The sequence below is a fragment of the Bufo gargarizans genome, chromosome 5, assembly GCF_014858855.1.
Source record: "Bufo gargarizans isolate SCDJY-AF-19 chromosome 5, ASM1485885v1, whole genome shotgun sequence".
Lineage (NCBI taxonomy): Eukaryota > Metazoa > Chordata > Amphibia > Anura > Bufonidae > Bufo > Bufo gargarizans.
Genome location: NC_058084.1, coordinates 91,538,072 through 91,555,680, shown reverse-complemented (window position 1 = coordinate 91,555,680; position 17,609 = coordinate 91,538,072). Strand labels below are relative to the sequence as shown.

Below are 17,609 nucleotides of genomic sequence, written 5' to 3'. Positions count from 1 at the left end.
CCATGCCTCAATGGGTCAGAGCTGTTTTAATGGGGGGACCTACAGGCAGGTTGCAATGTTATGGTTGATCAGTATATATATTATGCACTATAATATATCAGTATAGTTGCAAGAGGCAAATAATAGATCTCATTAAATCCTGACAACCAATCCTTATGCCTGTGGCCACTTTTAGTGCAAGTGTAACACGTTCATATTAGATATAAATAATATAATGATGTGTAACACAGTTATGTTAGATATAAATAAAAGAATAATGACTCTGCAAGTCAGTTTTCTCTCTAATTCCTTATGTATTTTTTCTACTATTTGAGGGAGAGGTTTTGTAAAATCCCATACACTCTACAGCTCAATTTGCACATATTACTATATTAAATGGGTTATCCAAGGTGTAAAACATCCCCCCCCCCCCACCACCCCAATGCCTGGGCCCCTCATATACACTACGTGCAGAATTATTAGGCAAATGAGTATTTTGACCACATCATCCTCTTTATGCATGTTGTCTTACTCCAAGCTGTATAGGCTCGAAAGCCTACTACCAATTAAGCATATTAGGTGATGTGCATCTCTGTAATGAGAAGGGGTGTGGTCTAATGACATCAACACCCTATATCAGGTGTGCATAATTATTAGGCAACTTCCTTTCCTTTGGCAAAATGGGTCAAAAGAAGGACTTGACAGGCTCAGAAAAGTCAAAAATAGTGAGATATCTTGCAGAGGGATGCAGCACTCTTAAAATTGCAAAGCTTCTGAAGCGTGATCATCGAACAATCAAGCGTTTCATTCAAAATAGTCAACAGGGTCGCAAGAAGCGTGTGGAAAAACCAAGGCGCAAAATAACTGCCCATGAACTGAGAAAAGTCAAGCGTGCAGCTGCCAAGATGCCACTTGCCACCAGTTTGGCCATATTTCAGAGCTGCAACATCACTGGAGTGCCCAAAAGCACAAGGTGTGCAATACTCAGAGACATGGCCAAGGTAAGAAAGGCTGAAAGACGACCACCACTGAACAAGACACACAAGCTGAAACGTCAAGACTGGGCCAAGAAATATCTCAAGACTGATTTTTCTAAGGTTTTATGGACTAATGAAATGAGAGTGAGTCTTGATGGGCCAGATGGCTGGATTGGTAAAGGGCAGAGAGCTCCAGTCCGACTCAGACGCCAGCAAGGTGGAGGTGGAGTACTGGTTTGGGCTGGTATCATCAAAGATGAGCTTGTGGGGCCTTTTTGGGTTGAGGATGGAGTCAAGCTCAACTCCCAGTCCTACTGCCAGTTTCTGGAAGACACCTTCTTCAAGCAGTGGTACAGGAAGAAGTCTGCAAGGTAAGAAAAACATGATTTTCATGCAGGACAATGCTCCATCACACGCGTCCAAGTACTCCACAACGTGGCTGGCAAGAAAGGGTATAAAAGAAGAAAATCTAATGACATGGCCTCCTTGTTCACCTGATCTGAACCCCATTGAGAACCTGTGGTCCATCATCAAATGTGAGATTTACAAGGAGGGAAAACAGTCCACCTCTCTGAACAGTGTCTGGGAGGCTGTGGTTGCTGCTGCACGCAATGTTGATGGTGAACAGATCAAAACACTGACAGAATCCATGGATGGCAGGCTTTTGAGTGTCCTTGCAAAGAAAGGTGGCTATATTGGTCACTGATTTGTTTTTGTTTTGTTTTTGAATGTCAGAAATGTATATTTGTGAATGTTGAGATGTTATATTGGTTTCACTGGTAAAAATAAATAATTGAAATGGGTATATATTTGTTTTTTGTTAAGTTGCCTAATAATTATGTACAGTAATAGTCACCTGCACACACAGATATCCCCCTAAAATAGCTAAAACTAAAAACAAACTAAAAACTACTTCCAAAAATATTCAGCTTTGATATTAATGAGTTTTTTGGGTTCATTGAGAACATGGTTGTTGTTCAATAATAAAATTAATCCTCAAAAATACAACTTGCCTAATAATTCTGCACTCCCTGTAGATGGTACTAAGGCTACTTTCACACAGGCATTTTGGCTTTCCGTTTGTGAGATCCGTTCAGGGCTCTCACAAGCGGTCCAAAACGGATCAGTTTTGCCCTAATGCATTCTGAATGGAAAAGGATCCGCTCAGAATGCATCAGTTTGCCTCCGTTCAGTCTCCGTTCCGCTCTGGAGGCGGACACCAAAACGTTGCTTGCAGCGTTTTGCTGTCCTCTTGACGAAACTGAGCCATTGGGGCAGCCAATAGCGACTGGGACAAGCCTCCCTAGCATCACCTGCAATGTTTGGGAGGCCTGCTATTGGCTGCCCAAAACAACCCCCCTCGACACCGGATGTTTTGAGTTTTAACGGGGAGATGCAGTGGTGGCCGTGTGGGGATCAGGAGCGACATGGTGCCAGGGTAATTACCATCTATATGAGGGGCCTGGGCATTGGGGGGGGGGGGGGGGGAAATGTTTTACACCTTGGATAACCCCTTTAACATCAACACATTTACTGCCTTTTATCCACAGTGTGAAATGTCCATCTCCAAGCTTCTGCACAATCATCCTGAACCCACGTTTTTTGATGTGTATGTAACCTATGGGGGGAGTGATGGACAGCAGAACATATGGCCTGTGCCTGTCTTAAACCTAAACCTGCAGCACAATGACCAATTTATCAATACAGGTAAGTGATCAAAACCTCTCTACTATGATGCATGCCCTGATTGTTTTTAGAGCAGGTTCCATCTAGCACTATGAGTCCATCTCTGCTGACTTTGTTCTCCAAGGAAAGAATATTAACAGCTGGATCCTGACACGTCGCATATTGTTGGTTGACTCACTAAGTGGGCGAGAGAACACACTAACCAGCTTACCACGTGTAATCCGAATTGCCAGCAAAATAACCTTCAGGTAATGTCAGTGGAATCGTCTGTTGATACAATGTGTATGGATCCGTGATGACAGCTGGATTGAACATGTTGGATTTCAACATGTCCGATCCTTAGTTACTGTGGGGATAAACTGCTGCCATGTGTTATGCCGCAGCTTTTCCCCTCTCCCCATTTTTATGTGCATTTTTATGGTGAGGTGGGGTAAATAGCTGTATATCAAATGTGTATTCAAGCTGACAGCTGTTATGTGTAAGGCCTCCAACTGCTGGGGCCCCTGCTGATCACAAGAACGGGCCCCTGTCCTCCACTGATTGAATCCATTCACCTTTATGGGGCTTCCGGAGATATCCGATTACAAGCTTCATTCAAATGGAGAGCACAAGCCCCAACTCTCATGATTGGCAGGAGCCCAGCAGTCGGACACATTCCCTATCTTGTGGGTAGGGGATAAGTTGTCTTTATGGGACAACCCCTTTAAAAACCGTATAATGGACTGAAACACATACATGTATGAATAAAGTCAAGACACGGTTTCAAACTGTCTATTAATCGTGACTTTATATGTGTTATTTTTAAAACTAAATATATCAATCTTAGTATCAGCCTTGTACCCGGAACACATAAAGGAACAATCTACCCTCCGCTGATGATCGTTGAATACACAGATGTACAAGTACAAAACCGAGACAACCAGATTGTCCAGGTATAGTCCTCATTCAGATCATCAGAGTAATGCTGCCCAGTAAATTGGCCTGGGGTCTTGAAATACCATGTCAAATCCCTATGCTTCCCGTTGGGGAATATTGTTCGGGTTTGGGGTTTAAGTGAATTACGGAATCCATCACGTAATTCAATGCCAGTATGCCGCATAATACAAGTGTATGGCCAACCCCCGAAGGTTTCGTTCTACTGGCCATGCACTTGTATTATGATGGCATGCAAAATGGAACGCCTCTAAAGGCATTCCGTTTGACATGCCGGAATTTAATTATGTTATGGATTCTGTGAGAACGGAAGCCATTACCTAATTCAATTAAACTCCGAGGTTCGCTCAACTCTAATTATGACCTATTATGGAGCCAAGCTGTCATATTTTTATGGATCACTTAAAAAGTGGAAGCCACGATTGACACAGCCTCGTGCAGGTTAAGGCTAGTTTGACACTAGCTCCAAATTGTGCCGGCAGGCTGTTCTAGTAGAGGAACAGCCTGCCGGAGTTCTTTGTATCCAGCATAGCCGGACACTACCTTTTCCCCACCGGAGCCCATTCACTATGGTGGGATCCGGCCTGTTTCTGCCATTCGTTCCGGGATTTAGCCATACAAAAAACACTGCTTGCAGAAACAGGCTGTATCCCCGCCAGGTCTCATTACAGTCATTACAGTCAATGAGGCCTGGTGGTGCTCCAGCAGTTTCAGATGCGATGAACTCCGACGGGCTATTCTACCGGAACAGCCTGCCAGAACATTTAAGTGGTAATGTGAAACTAGCCTAAAACAGGAATACTGGATACTTTCGGTGATATCCAATTTTGGGGTTTCCTGCTGTTGTGAAGGAACAGCTTCCAGCATGCCCTGACATCATGTGGGTTGTGATTTTCTCCACTGAAGGTCCTAGATTAGAGGACACTGATTTAAATCATAATTTACCTGACTCTTTTCATGTTTCAGGTTTCCTTCTCAATACAGTACGAGATGAATCAGTCAGACTTTCTCATCCAGACAGATGTAAGTCATCAGTTAGCCGCATGCTCTGGCATCTTTCATCCATTTGAGACATATTGTAATTGTCCCTAATTTCACAGGTAGCTTTGGGAGTGCTGGGTGGTTTAGCCGTCCTGTGGTCCCTTCTAAAAACTGCAGCCTGGAAAAGAAGAATCGGTAGTCAAGTGATTGACCTGCAGGTAATCTAGATGCAGAATAGTACGTTTGGTTTCATAATATATAATCTCACGAGACTTGTAGTTGCTGCATAGAGTAGCAAAAGTTTAGGCACTCGACTTGTCCAGCAGGATAACATGTTTTAAATAGGGAGCAAAATGGTGTAAAAAAGATAAATTAAGCATTACTTACCTCCCAGAGCCTTTTTGCTGCCTTTACAATTCTTACTGGGTCCCCACTTCACTTCATTTTTGGTTCGGGTCTCAACATTAAAGGGGTTGTCTCAGACAATCGGGGCACATCTCTGGGAGGACTCCAGTCCAGCCACCACTAAGCTCTCTCCCCATAGAAGTGAATGGGAGCGCACCACGCATTACCAGCTACCGCTCCCATTCACTTCTATGGGCATGACGGAAATAGCCAAGCCAGCGCTCGCCATTTTTCAGCAGCCCCATAGAAAATGAATGTGATATGCCCCCATTGTCTGAGATGACAATAACCCTTTAAGTAAATGTGGGTGAACACTGCAGGCACTTTTTATACACCCGTCTAAAAAAAATCTATAACGCAGCCCCTTTAAGCTTTAAGGAGCATTTCTTTCTAGCAGAACTAACTGTGCTTTTCAGAGTAATTGCTTTTCATGCACTTTACATATTGCATGTGTTTTACTAAGGCCCCATGCACACGACCGTTGTGTGTTTTGCGGAACGGCCCGGATAGCCTTTAATATAACTGCCTAGTCTTGTCAAGAATAGGACAGGTTATATTTTTTTTGCGGACCACGGAACGGAGCAACTAATGCGGACAGCACACGGAGTGCTGTCCACATCTTTTGCGGCCCCATTGAAGTGAATTGGTCCGCATCTGAGCCGCCAAAACTGCGGCTCGGATGCGGACCGAAACAACGGCCGTGTGCATGAGGCCTAAGCTAAATGCACCAGAATTCTGGCTTGATTTGTGCCAAAGAATTGTGCATAGATGCTTTGTAGCACATTTATTATGTGTTTTAGCTACAATGGAGCAGATATATACGGTACTAAGACTGGCATTACAAACGTCTTAGTATAAAGTCTGGTGGCACAAATTTGGCACATTTCCAGGCAGTCCACCTGGCAGAAATTCTAATCTACCCCAGCTATAAGCTTATATAAATTTGAGCTATCATTTATGCTAGTTTCTGGTGTAAATGATAAGCCCCACCTTTGAAAAGTAATGAGAGAAGTGAAGAGTTGCACATTATGGTGCAAATGCGGTGTGCGCCATCATTCCTGACGTTTCATAAAACATTTGATAAATGTCACCAGTCCAGCTCAAATGAAGACGCTTAGAAGCATGGAATGACCTGGATTAAGTCTTCAGCTTCCATAAAATTGTACTTTACTTTGCCAAGGATGTAAAAGCCAAATGCAGAAGACAAGCAGTATCTACGCCGGGAGCGGACTGGGAACTTAAAGTAGCCCTGGAAAAACCAAAAGTGGCCCTGTGTTGTAAAAGGGTAACAAAGTAGGCGGGTTCAGCAATATCATAGCGCAAAATATCGTCCCATCATAACCATATACCACAATGCAGCACAATATATTGCTGTCCTTCAGAGGTGGCCTTCAATAGATGCCATTTTCTGTCCTCTTCCTCAAGTTGTCTCTGATTAAGATATGGAGCAAGGGGCTTAAGAGGGGAGATGCGGGACATAGCATTTGAATGCCGGAGGGCATCTCTGGCTGGGTACATGACTACGTGATTTTCACAGCATTACTTACTGTTGAGAGCTCATTATGTACCGGCAAGCAGCAGAGTGGAGGCCCTGGGCATCGGCCCACCGGGAAATTTTCCTTTAAGGTCTATGGCCAACCCGGCCTTGATCTACGCGTTTCAGGTCACCACATCAGAACCTTACTCATGACATCTTTTGTATTTGGCCAAAATAATCCACAATTTTATGGAAGCTGGAGTTTCTCTCTTTGATGTTACCATATCTCTCTTTTTGGGATGTGACCTGGCAGGAAAGGGGTCTGGTTTCACCCAGTGCTTAAAATGTGACTAGTTGTGCTCACAATGTTGTAGCTAAGTAAGGTGGTAGAAAGCGGAGCATAGCAAGCTGGAGTAAAAATAGACAAAAGTGCTAAAGATGCACCAAATGTATCATCCAGTTTAGGAGCCACTGTGATTTGACCCATCTTTAGACTATCCTCATTTTATAATGTCTAACATACTTCATATATCTGCCCCAATGTACGTAGAGCTCTTAAAGGGGTTTTGCCACAAACAATACTTATCCTCTATTCACCATCTAGGGAATAAGTGTGTGATCAGTGGGGGCCCAAACACCAGGACCTCCAGCAATCACAAAAACAAGGGGTCCCATTTGAATGGAGTGTTGGACTCGCTTAGGGTACTTTCACACTTGCGGCAGAGGATTCCGGCAGGCAGTTCCGTCGCAATCCGGACGCAAACTGATGGCATTTGTCAGATGGATCCGGATGCGGATCCGTCTGACAAATTCATTGAAATACCGGATCCGTCTCTCCGGTGTTATCCGGGAAAAACGGATCCGGTATGATTTTTTTTTGCATTTTTAAAGGTCTGTGCATACGCAGACCGGAAAGCCGGATCCGTTTTGCCGGAACACTTAATGCTGGATCCGGCACTAATACACTTCATTGTAAATGAATGCCGGATCCGGCATTCCGGCAAGTGATTAGTATTTATAGCCGGAGAGAAAACTGCAGCATGCTGCGGTATTTTCTTCGTCCAAAAAACATAAGAGGGACTGAACTGATGCAACCTGAACAGAGTGCTCTCCATCCAGAATACATTAGGATAAAACTGATCCGTTTTTTGTCCGGTATTGAGCCCCTGTGACGGAACTCAATACCGGAAAACAAAAACGCTAGTGTGAAAGTACCCTTATTCACTTAGCCCTGTCGGGCTGATGAGAATTGCTGAGTCCGGGGGGGACTATGTTCACATAGTAACACTATAGGTAGACTATGACTTCAGCTATCCATAGCAATACATTAAGCTATCAATCCATTTTATAACTGTTCACATTAGTTTCCACTTTAAACATGACATTCTTTTAATTTTAGACTGTTACTCAGTTTCTGATATTATATGCTGGAGTTTTGGCCAATGTGTTTTTCGTGGTGACTGTAGGCACTGGATTATACTGGCTGCTGTTATTCAAAGTAAGTGTTTTTTATTTTGGTGATGAGTAACAGTTTTCATATTGTCAGTCCCTAGTAAAATATGGAATATTCCTACATCTACCAGCAGCTCTAGACAGAAGGTTTGCTTAGCTAAGCTGTATAAGGGCCATCACACACATAATGTAACAAATCATTAGGCTCCATTCACACTTCCGCAGAATGTGTCCGCATCCGTTCCGCAATTTTGCGGAACGGGTGCGGACCCATTCATTCTCTATGGGGACGGAATGGATGCGGACAGCACACAGTGTGCTGTCCGCATCCGCATTTGCGGTGCGCGGCCCCGATCTTTAGGTCCCCAACTCCGCAAAAAGATAGAGCATGTCCTATTCTTGTCCGCAGCTTGCGGACAAGAATAGGCATTTCTATGGGGGTGACGGGCTGGTATGTTGCGGTCCCGCAATTTGCGGGTCCGCAACACACCACGGACGTGTGAATGCAGCCTTAGGCTACATTCACACGTCAGTATTTTTCTATATCCCGAATTTCGGTCCGTTTTTTGCGGATCCGTTGTTCCTGAAAATGTTTCCGTATGTCATCCGTTTTTTGCGGATCCGCAAAAAAACGGAAACATGTTGTTCCTGAAAATGTTTCCGTATGTCATCCGTTTTTTGCGGATCCGCAAATAAAGTTGTTTGGATTTCTTTGAAAAAAAATTGAAAAAGAAAAGTGAATAAAAGTCTAGTTATGTGTATGTGTCACCTCAGGGTTTAATTTCCAGGAACGGAATCCGCATAAAACGGATGACATACGAATGTCTTCCGTTTTTTGCGGATCCATTGACTTTGTATTGTACCAGGATCCGATTTTTGGGGAAAAGAATAGGACAAGTTTTATATTTTTTCGGACATGCGGAACGGAACAACGGAAACGGACAGCACAATGTGATATAGAAAAATACTGACGTGTGAATGTAGCCTAAGGCTGCATTCACACGTCCGTGGTGTGTTGCGGACCCGCAAATTGCGGGACCGCAACATACCAGCCCGTCACCCCCATAGAAATGCCTATTCTTGTCCGCAAGCTGCGGACAAGAATAGGACATGCTCTATCTTTTTTTCAGGACCCATTGAAAATGAATGGGTCCAGATCTGTTCCGCAAAAAACGGAACAGATCAGGAAAGAAAAAACGGACGTGTGAATGGACCCTAATGGTGAGTGCCTTTTTCACACCGCAGGTTTTACAGCATAATTTTACATCAGAAATTTCGCAGCTGCATCCAATTAATTTCACTTAAAGCTGCGGCCGCACCACGACATGTCCCTTCTCGGAGCGGGCGCAGCTATAAGCCACCAATCCGTGATCCTCAGCACCGCCTCCCATTGAGATGTATGGGAGGCAGAAAGGACGCAACTGCATCGGCAGGTTTTCGGCGGAATTTAGGCACGGCTGTCCACCATGTGAGCGTCCCCTAAGATTTGCAAATCGCGTTATGTAAATGCAGTGGTCTGGCAATTAACCCACCTATAGACACATGTAGTTGAATCCTGGGCAGACGCTAAGGATACATTACGTGTTTGCTTGGTGATGGCCGGGTCTGTGCTGCATGCCCTGGAGTAAAGGATATCCTTATAGTATAAAAAATGCAAATACAATATAAGAACATATTCATTATTAACATGTATTGTTTAAACGTCTTGGTGATTTCTACCTTTATTGTATTTAATAGACTCTTAATTTTATAATTTTATTCATATATACATACACCGTTCTCCCATAACTTTAAAACCACTGAGAGGTGAAGTAAATAACAATGATTATCTCATGACAATGGCTTCTCTCAAGGGATGAGGCATATTAGGCAGTAAGAGAACAGCCAGTTCTTGAAGTAGATGTGTTGTAAGCATGAAAAATGGGCATATGTTGAGTATCTAAGTGACTTTGACAAGGACCAAATTCTGATGGCTAGACAACCCCAAGTGTTGTGGGGTATTCTTCACCGTGTGTAGTACCCAGTACCGGCAAAATGAATGCAAGGAAGGACAACCGATGAGCTGCCCAAGACTCATTAACACGCACCAGGAGCAGTGGCTAGTCCATATGGTCCACAACCATGGAAGAAATGCTGGAGCACAAATTACAGATAAAAAATAGAGAAATGCATTACCCCCCCACACATGAGTAGTGATGTAAACGAGACGGACCATCCACTTTATGCATTATGGAAGTGGTAGTCTCATTATCCCTATGTTTCCTACTAAGCCTGAGTTGGATCATGTCTGTGTGCATTTACAGGGCCAGCAGCACGTCTCTGTCTTGTTACCTCTACCCAATGATGAAAAAGACTTCATAACTTATGTATCGTGCGCTTTTACTCTGAAGGTATGTAATGTACTCTATTCAGCGGAGGACATTGTACAGTACTTGCAGATGCAGTAAATTCATCATGTGTACAAAGCAGTGTCCTAAATCAGATTCCATCTGACATTTTTGAAGTGAGGCTTGGAATCTGGATATCAGAATGGTCCCTGTGTCCCACATACACTTTCTGTATGTGACTCCCATGATTACAGTAAGTGCAGGGTTAACACCATGTATTGATATCATCATATTCTGTGTCTCAGATCCTTGTTTTACTCCTTAATGGCTTTTTGCCATCTTTTGGTATCTTGCGGTTTGGGGCATGAATATGCAGCAACATCTCAAAGAGAACCGTGTACGCGTTAGAGGAATCATGGGAGATATTGTATTTTCTCCCCACTTATTTTTTTCAGGCAATAGTAAACGTAATGTTTACATCTCTAAACCAAGAAAAAACCTGAAGTATAAAATATAACATTTTTAGAACTATATATATATATAGCAGTTAATTAAAGGGCAACTGTCATGACCGGCCGCTGTAGATTGGTGCTTGTCTGCAGAGTCTGATGATATCTCTGGTATCCCCTACCGATGTGACAAACAGGCCAGTCAGTGAAAACATCCATGTCTGGCTCGAAGTCTCGCAGAAGCGCGTTTGGCACATGCGCAGTAAAGGAATGGAGATTTCCCATCTGCTTGGCGGTGTCCATCCCTTTACTATGCATGTGCAGAACGCGTTCCCTCAAGACTTTAGGGGAGACACTTGAGGACAGCCATGACTCTTTTCTGGGCCCGGGCATTGATGATTGTAATGCAGGTTCTCAGCAACCACTTAATTTTAACTCATGAGTAGAAGACTGCTAAAATCAGCTTGTCTGTCACTAATTTGTGCCTCCATCAGTGAGGAAAGTATAAAAAAAAGTTGCCAAAAATGCTAAAAAATGTGTTTATCATGCATTTTACAATAGGTGATTTTCTGTTGACACAGATGTTTTTTTTTAATTAGAAATTAAAAACAACACAAGTAAGTGGTGTCCATTTTATTTAGAGCATCTGATGAGGTATTTCAGAGAAAATTAGAAGGATGAGGCCTAGATAATTTTCTCAGTGTCAGAAGCATAGATTGTACACAGTGATTGTGACGGATGGATACTGGCATTCTGCTGCATTGTATTCTGCATCTTATTATGTTCATGTGAATTAAATTCCAGGCTCTACAGTTCCTGCACACCCTCTTCTCACAGCTTTCCATCCATATTTTCTTCATTGACTGGGAGAGACCAAAAAACAAACCATTAAAATCTGAAGGTGAGCACCGTAGCCTTATCAGATATTAGGAAAGAGATCCCAATCATGTGTTCTTTGTTTCTTAAGGCCCTTTTACACTGAACAATTTAACAGGCAATTGTCGGGAAAGAATTACATGCAGCGATCTCCTCCACATTATGAGGAGGAGTAATTGCAAATGCCATCGCTCGTCCCCATACAGAATCATTGACCGCCGGCAGCAGAGTGTGTTCTCATGGCATGATCTGCTGCCGGAAAACAATGATTTTGGTGACTGCACAAACTATCATAGTACCCGATGAACGAGCTTTTCGCTTGTATATTGAGTAATCGGCAGCACCTATAGACTCCTTTCAGACGAGCGAGTTCCACACATTGGACTCACAGTGTGAGAATGCAGCAGCTCCCGTCCTGACCTCCCAGCACTGACGGGGTAGCATTATATTGATTTAGGATGCTATGTAACCCTTAGAGGTCTGGAATGTATTGGATAACGCTGACCAGGTGCGTTGCTAGGGTCTCAAAAGATCCGGGGCCCAAGCCCCAATACATATGTGCCATATTCTCAAAGTATCTGCCCTAAACACACACACACAAACTCACCCTAGGACTAAAGACATATTTTGGACACTAACAAACATACAGCACTTTATACCTCTCACATTCTGTACCTCCCAGGTGATGTCTCCTTTTGATATAGACATTTCTTTCCCCATCTTCTCCATTCAGGCCAGACAACTTCTTTCCACCTCATCTAGTCTCTGCAGAGTTGACCAAACAGTCATCTTGGGTTCCTCACTTTTATAATATCATCATCCTCCCCACCCGGCTACCCCAACAGTATTATCCTGGTGCTGCCCAGAATACTGTGCTCCCTAATGCCCCTAAATACTATACCACAGAAATGATACTGCTATACAGATTAGTCCACCTATAGTAATATAAAAGTCCTACTTATAGCAATAATTCCCTCCCAGTGCCCTTCTTAGTAATACTGACCCCTACAATGCCCCCAATAATGATATTTCTCCCCAAGAGTGCCCCTGTTAGTGATAGTGCCCTCTATATTATGCACAATAATAATGGCCACCATAGTGCACCCAGCAGTAATAAGGCTCTCTATAATATTAATAAGGCCCCCCTGTAGTACTTATCCACCATTATAGTGTCCCCAGTAGTTATAATGTTGGGGGAACCACAGGAGGGCAGCTCTGCGCGATGCGCGTGAGTGAGAGATTGTACAAGTGTGCTGTAAAACTACAAGAATACAAATAACATGTATAAGTATTAAGCATAGCGTAGCATGTACTATAACATTACATTAACACTGAAGCACATGGTAAAATGGCTGCCTGTACATGAGATTACATGTCTAGGCATGTCTGCTGGGCAGAACATATAATGTCCCCTATAAGACCCCCAGTGGTTACTGTCTAATGCCCCCTATAGTGCCCCTGTAGTTATAGTGCTCCCCTGTAGTGCCCTAGTAGTTTAATACCCTACTGTGGTGCCGCCAATAGGTATAATACCCTCCTGTATTGCTCTAGCAGTAAGAAGGCCCTCTATAGGAATATTGCCACCCTGCAGTGCCCCAGTACTAATAATGCCCTCCTGTGGTGCCCCCAATAAGTATAATACTTTCTTGTAGTGTCCCGGTAGTAATAAGGCCCTCCTGTGGTGCCGCCAATAGGTATAATACCCTCCTGTACTGCCCTAGCAGTAAGTAGGCCCTTCTGTGGTACCTCTATAGGAATAATGCCCTCCTGCAGTGCCCCAGTACTAATAAGTCCCTTCTGTGGTGCCCCCATTAGGTATAATATCCTTCTGTAGTGCACCAGTAGTAATAAGGCCCTCCTGTGGTGCCCCCAATAGGTATAATACTTTCCTGTAGTTTCCCGGTAGTAATAAGGCCCTCCTGTGGTGCCCCAAATAGGTATAATATCCTCCTGTAGTTCCCCAGTAGTAATAAGGATTTCCTGTGGTGCCCAAAATAGGTATAATATCCTCCTGTAGTGCCCCAGTAGTAATAAGGCTCATCTGTGGTGCCCCATATAGGTATAATGCCCTCCTGTAGTGCCCCAGAAGGTATAAGGCCCTCCTGTAGTGCCCTAGTAGTAATAAGTCCTTCCTGTGGTGCCCCAAATAGGTATAATATCCTCCTGTAGTGCCCCAGTAGTAATAAGTCTCTCCTGTTCTCGCCTACAGGTATAATATCTTCCTATAGTGCCCAAGTGTTTATAAGGCCCTCCTGTGGTTCCCCCTATAGTTATAATACCCTCCTATAGTGCCCCAGAAGGTATGATGCCCCCTGTAGTTCCAGCAATACTTATAGTGCCCCCCAACAATTATAATGGCCCCCACATAGTGCCCCCATGTAAAATGACCTCTTCAGGCACCTGTAGTTATAACCAATCTCCCAGTGGCTCCAGCAGGTATAATGCCAACATTTAGTGCCCATAGCATACAAAGCCCCCACTGTGGACAAGATATAAAAAAATACTCACCTGACTTTCCACTGCCGGAGGTCCAAGTTGCAGGCTTCTGGATTCAGACGGGCATGTTGAAGTCACCACGCCTTCTGTGTCTTGGCACAGGCGTGTGCGCGATGACATCATCACGTCGCCTGAGACCCGGCACAGGCAGTTTCTTGGCGACCGCCCGCGCCGTTCTACAAGCAAGCGACCGCAGTAATCCAACTGTATCGCCGTCCTTAGGTCGACGAGGCAGTTGTATAGCTACCAGCCGTAACGTTTGGGGCCCTGGACAAAACATCAGCGGCTCAAGCCCCGAATGTTTTGACCTAGCGACACCCCTGACGCTGACATAATGCTGTGTTATCCAATACAGCTGGCCGATGTTCAGCCACTGTAAAGGGACCTTCAGAGTAAAATGAAATAAGTACGCTACACTTCAGTGGGTTAAATAAATATTTGTAGGGCTTATCTAACAAAGTAATATGACTCGACTCAGATAATCTTATTGATTCCATGTACGAATACATCTTTGTGATGTTACTATGGTGTTTGAAAAGTTATGTTGATAAATTGCTGTACAGAAAAGGATTAATATTAATATTTTGTTATTTCGGCAGGTGCCGAAAAATCTAGCATTTCTCCAGTGAGTATATGGAGGACGTACTTCATAGCAAATGAATGGAATGAAATCCAGACTGTGCGCAGAATCAATCCTCTCTTTCAAGTTCTTATCGTCCTATTCTTTCTTGAGGTAGTTGTATGATCAAACAAGGACCGCATGTGTATCATGTATATCAACCATTTAATATCAAAGAAATTGGGCGCACCCTAAAGACAAAGTAGCAAGGGTACATTTTAAGTAAGGATAAGTTCACATAAGTTCTAATGGTTTTTCGTAGAATAGGCTACATGGAGGTGAACGAAGCCTAATTATGCACAGCTAAAAAGATGGGCCAATAAATATGATTTTATAAAGCCATATCTCGCACAGAACAGAAGACCAAACAATTAAAATGCATAAATAAACATGGTGTTTACAGATAAAATAAAGATGCCCCCCCCCCCCCCACCCACAGCAGCACAGACCCTGATAAGGTCAAATACCATACAGACCCTGAAATATGACCAGTATCCAGAACTTAAAAAAAAATTTAAAAGAAGGCAAAGTGCATAAAACACATGTACAAATGTATCATATAAAGTGCAGTGAACGATTCACAGTAATAAAACAAATTTGTACAAGAATCCATTGTTGCAAAATGCAAATCAGAATAAAAAAAATTCTAAGTGTCACACATAAAGCAACAAGGCACCACTATATAAAAAGTCTATTACACGTGACATCCAACACTATTAAAGATTCATGCAAGTGACAATCCAGCTTAAGTGAAAGGCTGAGAGAGATGCCAGGACGGACTGTGGATAAAGTGCTGCTGATATAATCCCACACATTGTTGCTGTGAAGCTTCTTAAAGGCTAACTTTTGGTATGCACACTGTAGTTTTATAAAAAATAAATAAAATATATATATATATATATATATATATATATATATATATATATATAGAGAGAGAGAGAGAGCGAATTCGGCAGCACTCCCATATATATCCATATATACACTACTCACAAAAAGTTAGGGATATTTGTCTTTCGGGTGACATTTATGGAAAACATAAAAAATTCACGCTACAGTGATAATATTTAATGAAATGGTGATTTCCTCATCTCAAACAATTTATTGAAACAAAAGCAGTGTTGAGTATACCCCCACAAAAAATGTCAGTGTCTCAACTTGTCTTGTGGCCTTGAGCATCAATTACAGCTTGACAGAGACGTCTCATGCTGTTCACAAGTTGACTTATTGTCTGCTGAGGCATGGCATCTGTCACGGTACCTTCTATGACAGAGATTTGAAGATCGGAGAGACTGACTGCATGTGAGGTTAACTGACAGTCTCTTGATTCTCACTGTTGTGGTTTGGTAATGACCACACCTCTTGTCAGGTGCAGCCCGTGGTCGTTACTGCAGTCCCTACTTAGTTTGGTTTCACACTTCATACCATGCGGTTGATATTCTTAGCTTGGATTTGGAAGAGTTGCTGTATGGACCTTACCTGTGTTCCTGCTCATCCATTTTCATTAAGATAAGTTGTACTGCTCCTTTTGGTTGTTACTAGGTTGTTACTAGGCCTCGGGTTCGTTCACCTGGGAAGGAACCAGTAGTCTCATTCCCTGCTACTACCTAGGGCATTTCAGGGCTCCTAGGGTCTAGATTCCGGCGTATGTATTTTCCCACCTTCAGGGTCTATACATACTGACAGGAGTCAGGGCCAGGTTTAGGGCCTCCTAGGAGGTGACCTAGTGGCGTCGCTAGAGGGGGGCGAGGGGGGGCAATTGCCCCCCCTATGTTGTCCCTTGCCCCCCCGGGTGCCCCCCCCCCCCCGCTGATTCCCCAGAGTGAATACTAATGAGCGCTTCCATTATGGAAGCGCTCATTAGTACCGAAGGACCAGGAAGTGGTGAACGCTCTGTACTCACCACTTCCTGGTCCTCGGCTGTCGGCTGTGCAGGGCTGCGCACAGCGTGAGGGCGCTCTGTGACCTCACGCTGTGCGCGCCAGTTTAGAGCACAGTCGACTGAGGAGAAAATGGCAGGCGGCGTCCGTCCAGGAGCAGGAGAGGTAAGTGTTTTTATTTTTTATTTTATAAAAAATGTGGCTGCTGGGGGCATTATGGGGGCTAATAGGAGGCATATAAGGGCTAATTGGAGCCATATGGGGCATTTGGAGGCATATTTGGGGGCTAATAGGAGGCATATGGGGGCTATTTGGGGGCTAATTGGAGGCATATATGGGGGCTAATTGGAGGCATATTTGGGGCTAATTGGAGGCATATTTGGGGCTAATTGGAGGCATATTTGGGGCTAATAGGAGGCATATGGGGCTAATAGGAGGCATATGGGGCTGATAGGAGGCATATGGGGGCTAATTGGAGGCATATGGGGGCTAATTGGAGGCATATGGGGGCCTATGGGGCTAATAGGAGGCATATGGGGGCTAATAGGAGGCATATGGGGGCTAATTGGAGGCATATGGGGGCTAATTGGAGGCATATGGGGGCATATGGGGCTAATTGGAGGCATATGGGGCTAATTGGAGGCATATGGGGGCTAATTGGAGGCATATGGGGGCTAATTGGAGGCAAATGGGGGCATATGGGGCTAATAGGAGGCATATGGGGTAATAGGAGGCATATGGGGGCTGATAGGAGGCATATGGGGGCTGATAGGAGGCATATGGGGGCTAATAGGAGGCATATGGGGGCTAATTGGAGGCATATGGGGGCTAATTGGAGGCATATGGGGGCTAATTGGAGGCAAATGGGGGCATATGGGGGCCTATGGGGGCTAATAGGAGGCATATGGGGGCTAATAGGAGGCATATCGGGGCTAATTGGAGGCATATTTGGGGCTAATTGGAGGCATATTTGGGGCTAATTGGGGGCATATTTGGGGCTAATAGGAGGCATATGGGGCTAATAGGAGGCATATGGGGCTGATAGGAGGCATATGGGGGCTAATTGGAGGCATAT

The 17,609-nt window shown here is 44.0% G+C and overlaps 1 protein-coding gene across 1 annotated transcript in view; it reads left to right on the top strand.

Moving 5' to 3' along the window:
- TMEM67 (transmembrane protein 67) overlaps positions 1-17,609 on the top strand; it is a 62,539-nt gene that overhangs the window by 19,402 nt on the left and 25,528 nt on the right. The window contains exons 12-20 of the mRNA XM_044293590.1: positions 2,507-2,663; positions 2,767-2,890; positions 3,469-3,574; positions 4,542-4,598; positions 4,676-4,774; positions 7,838-7,936; positions 10,194-10,280; positions 11,471-11,567; positions 14,638-14,771. Of these exons, the coding sequence (XP_044149525.1) occupies positions 2,507-2,663; positions 2,767-2,890; positions 3,469-3,574; positions 4,542-4,598; positions 4,676-4,774; positions 7,838-7,936; positions 10,194-10,280; positions 11,471-11,567; positions 14,638-14,771 (960 nt within the window). The remainder of the gene's footprint in view (positions 1-2,506; positions 2,664-2,766; positions 2,891-3,468; positions 3,575-4,541; positions 4,599-4,675; positions 4,775-7,837; positions 7,937-10,193; positions 10,281-11,470; positions 11,568-14,637; positions 14,772-17,609) is intronic.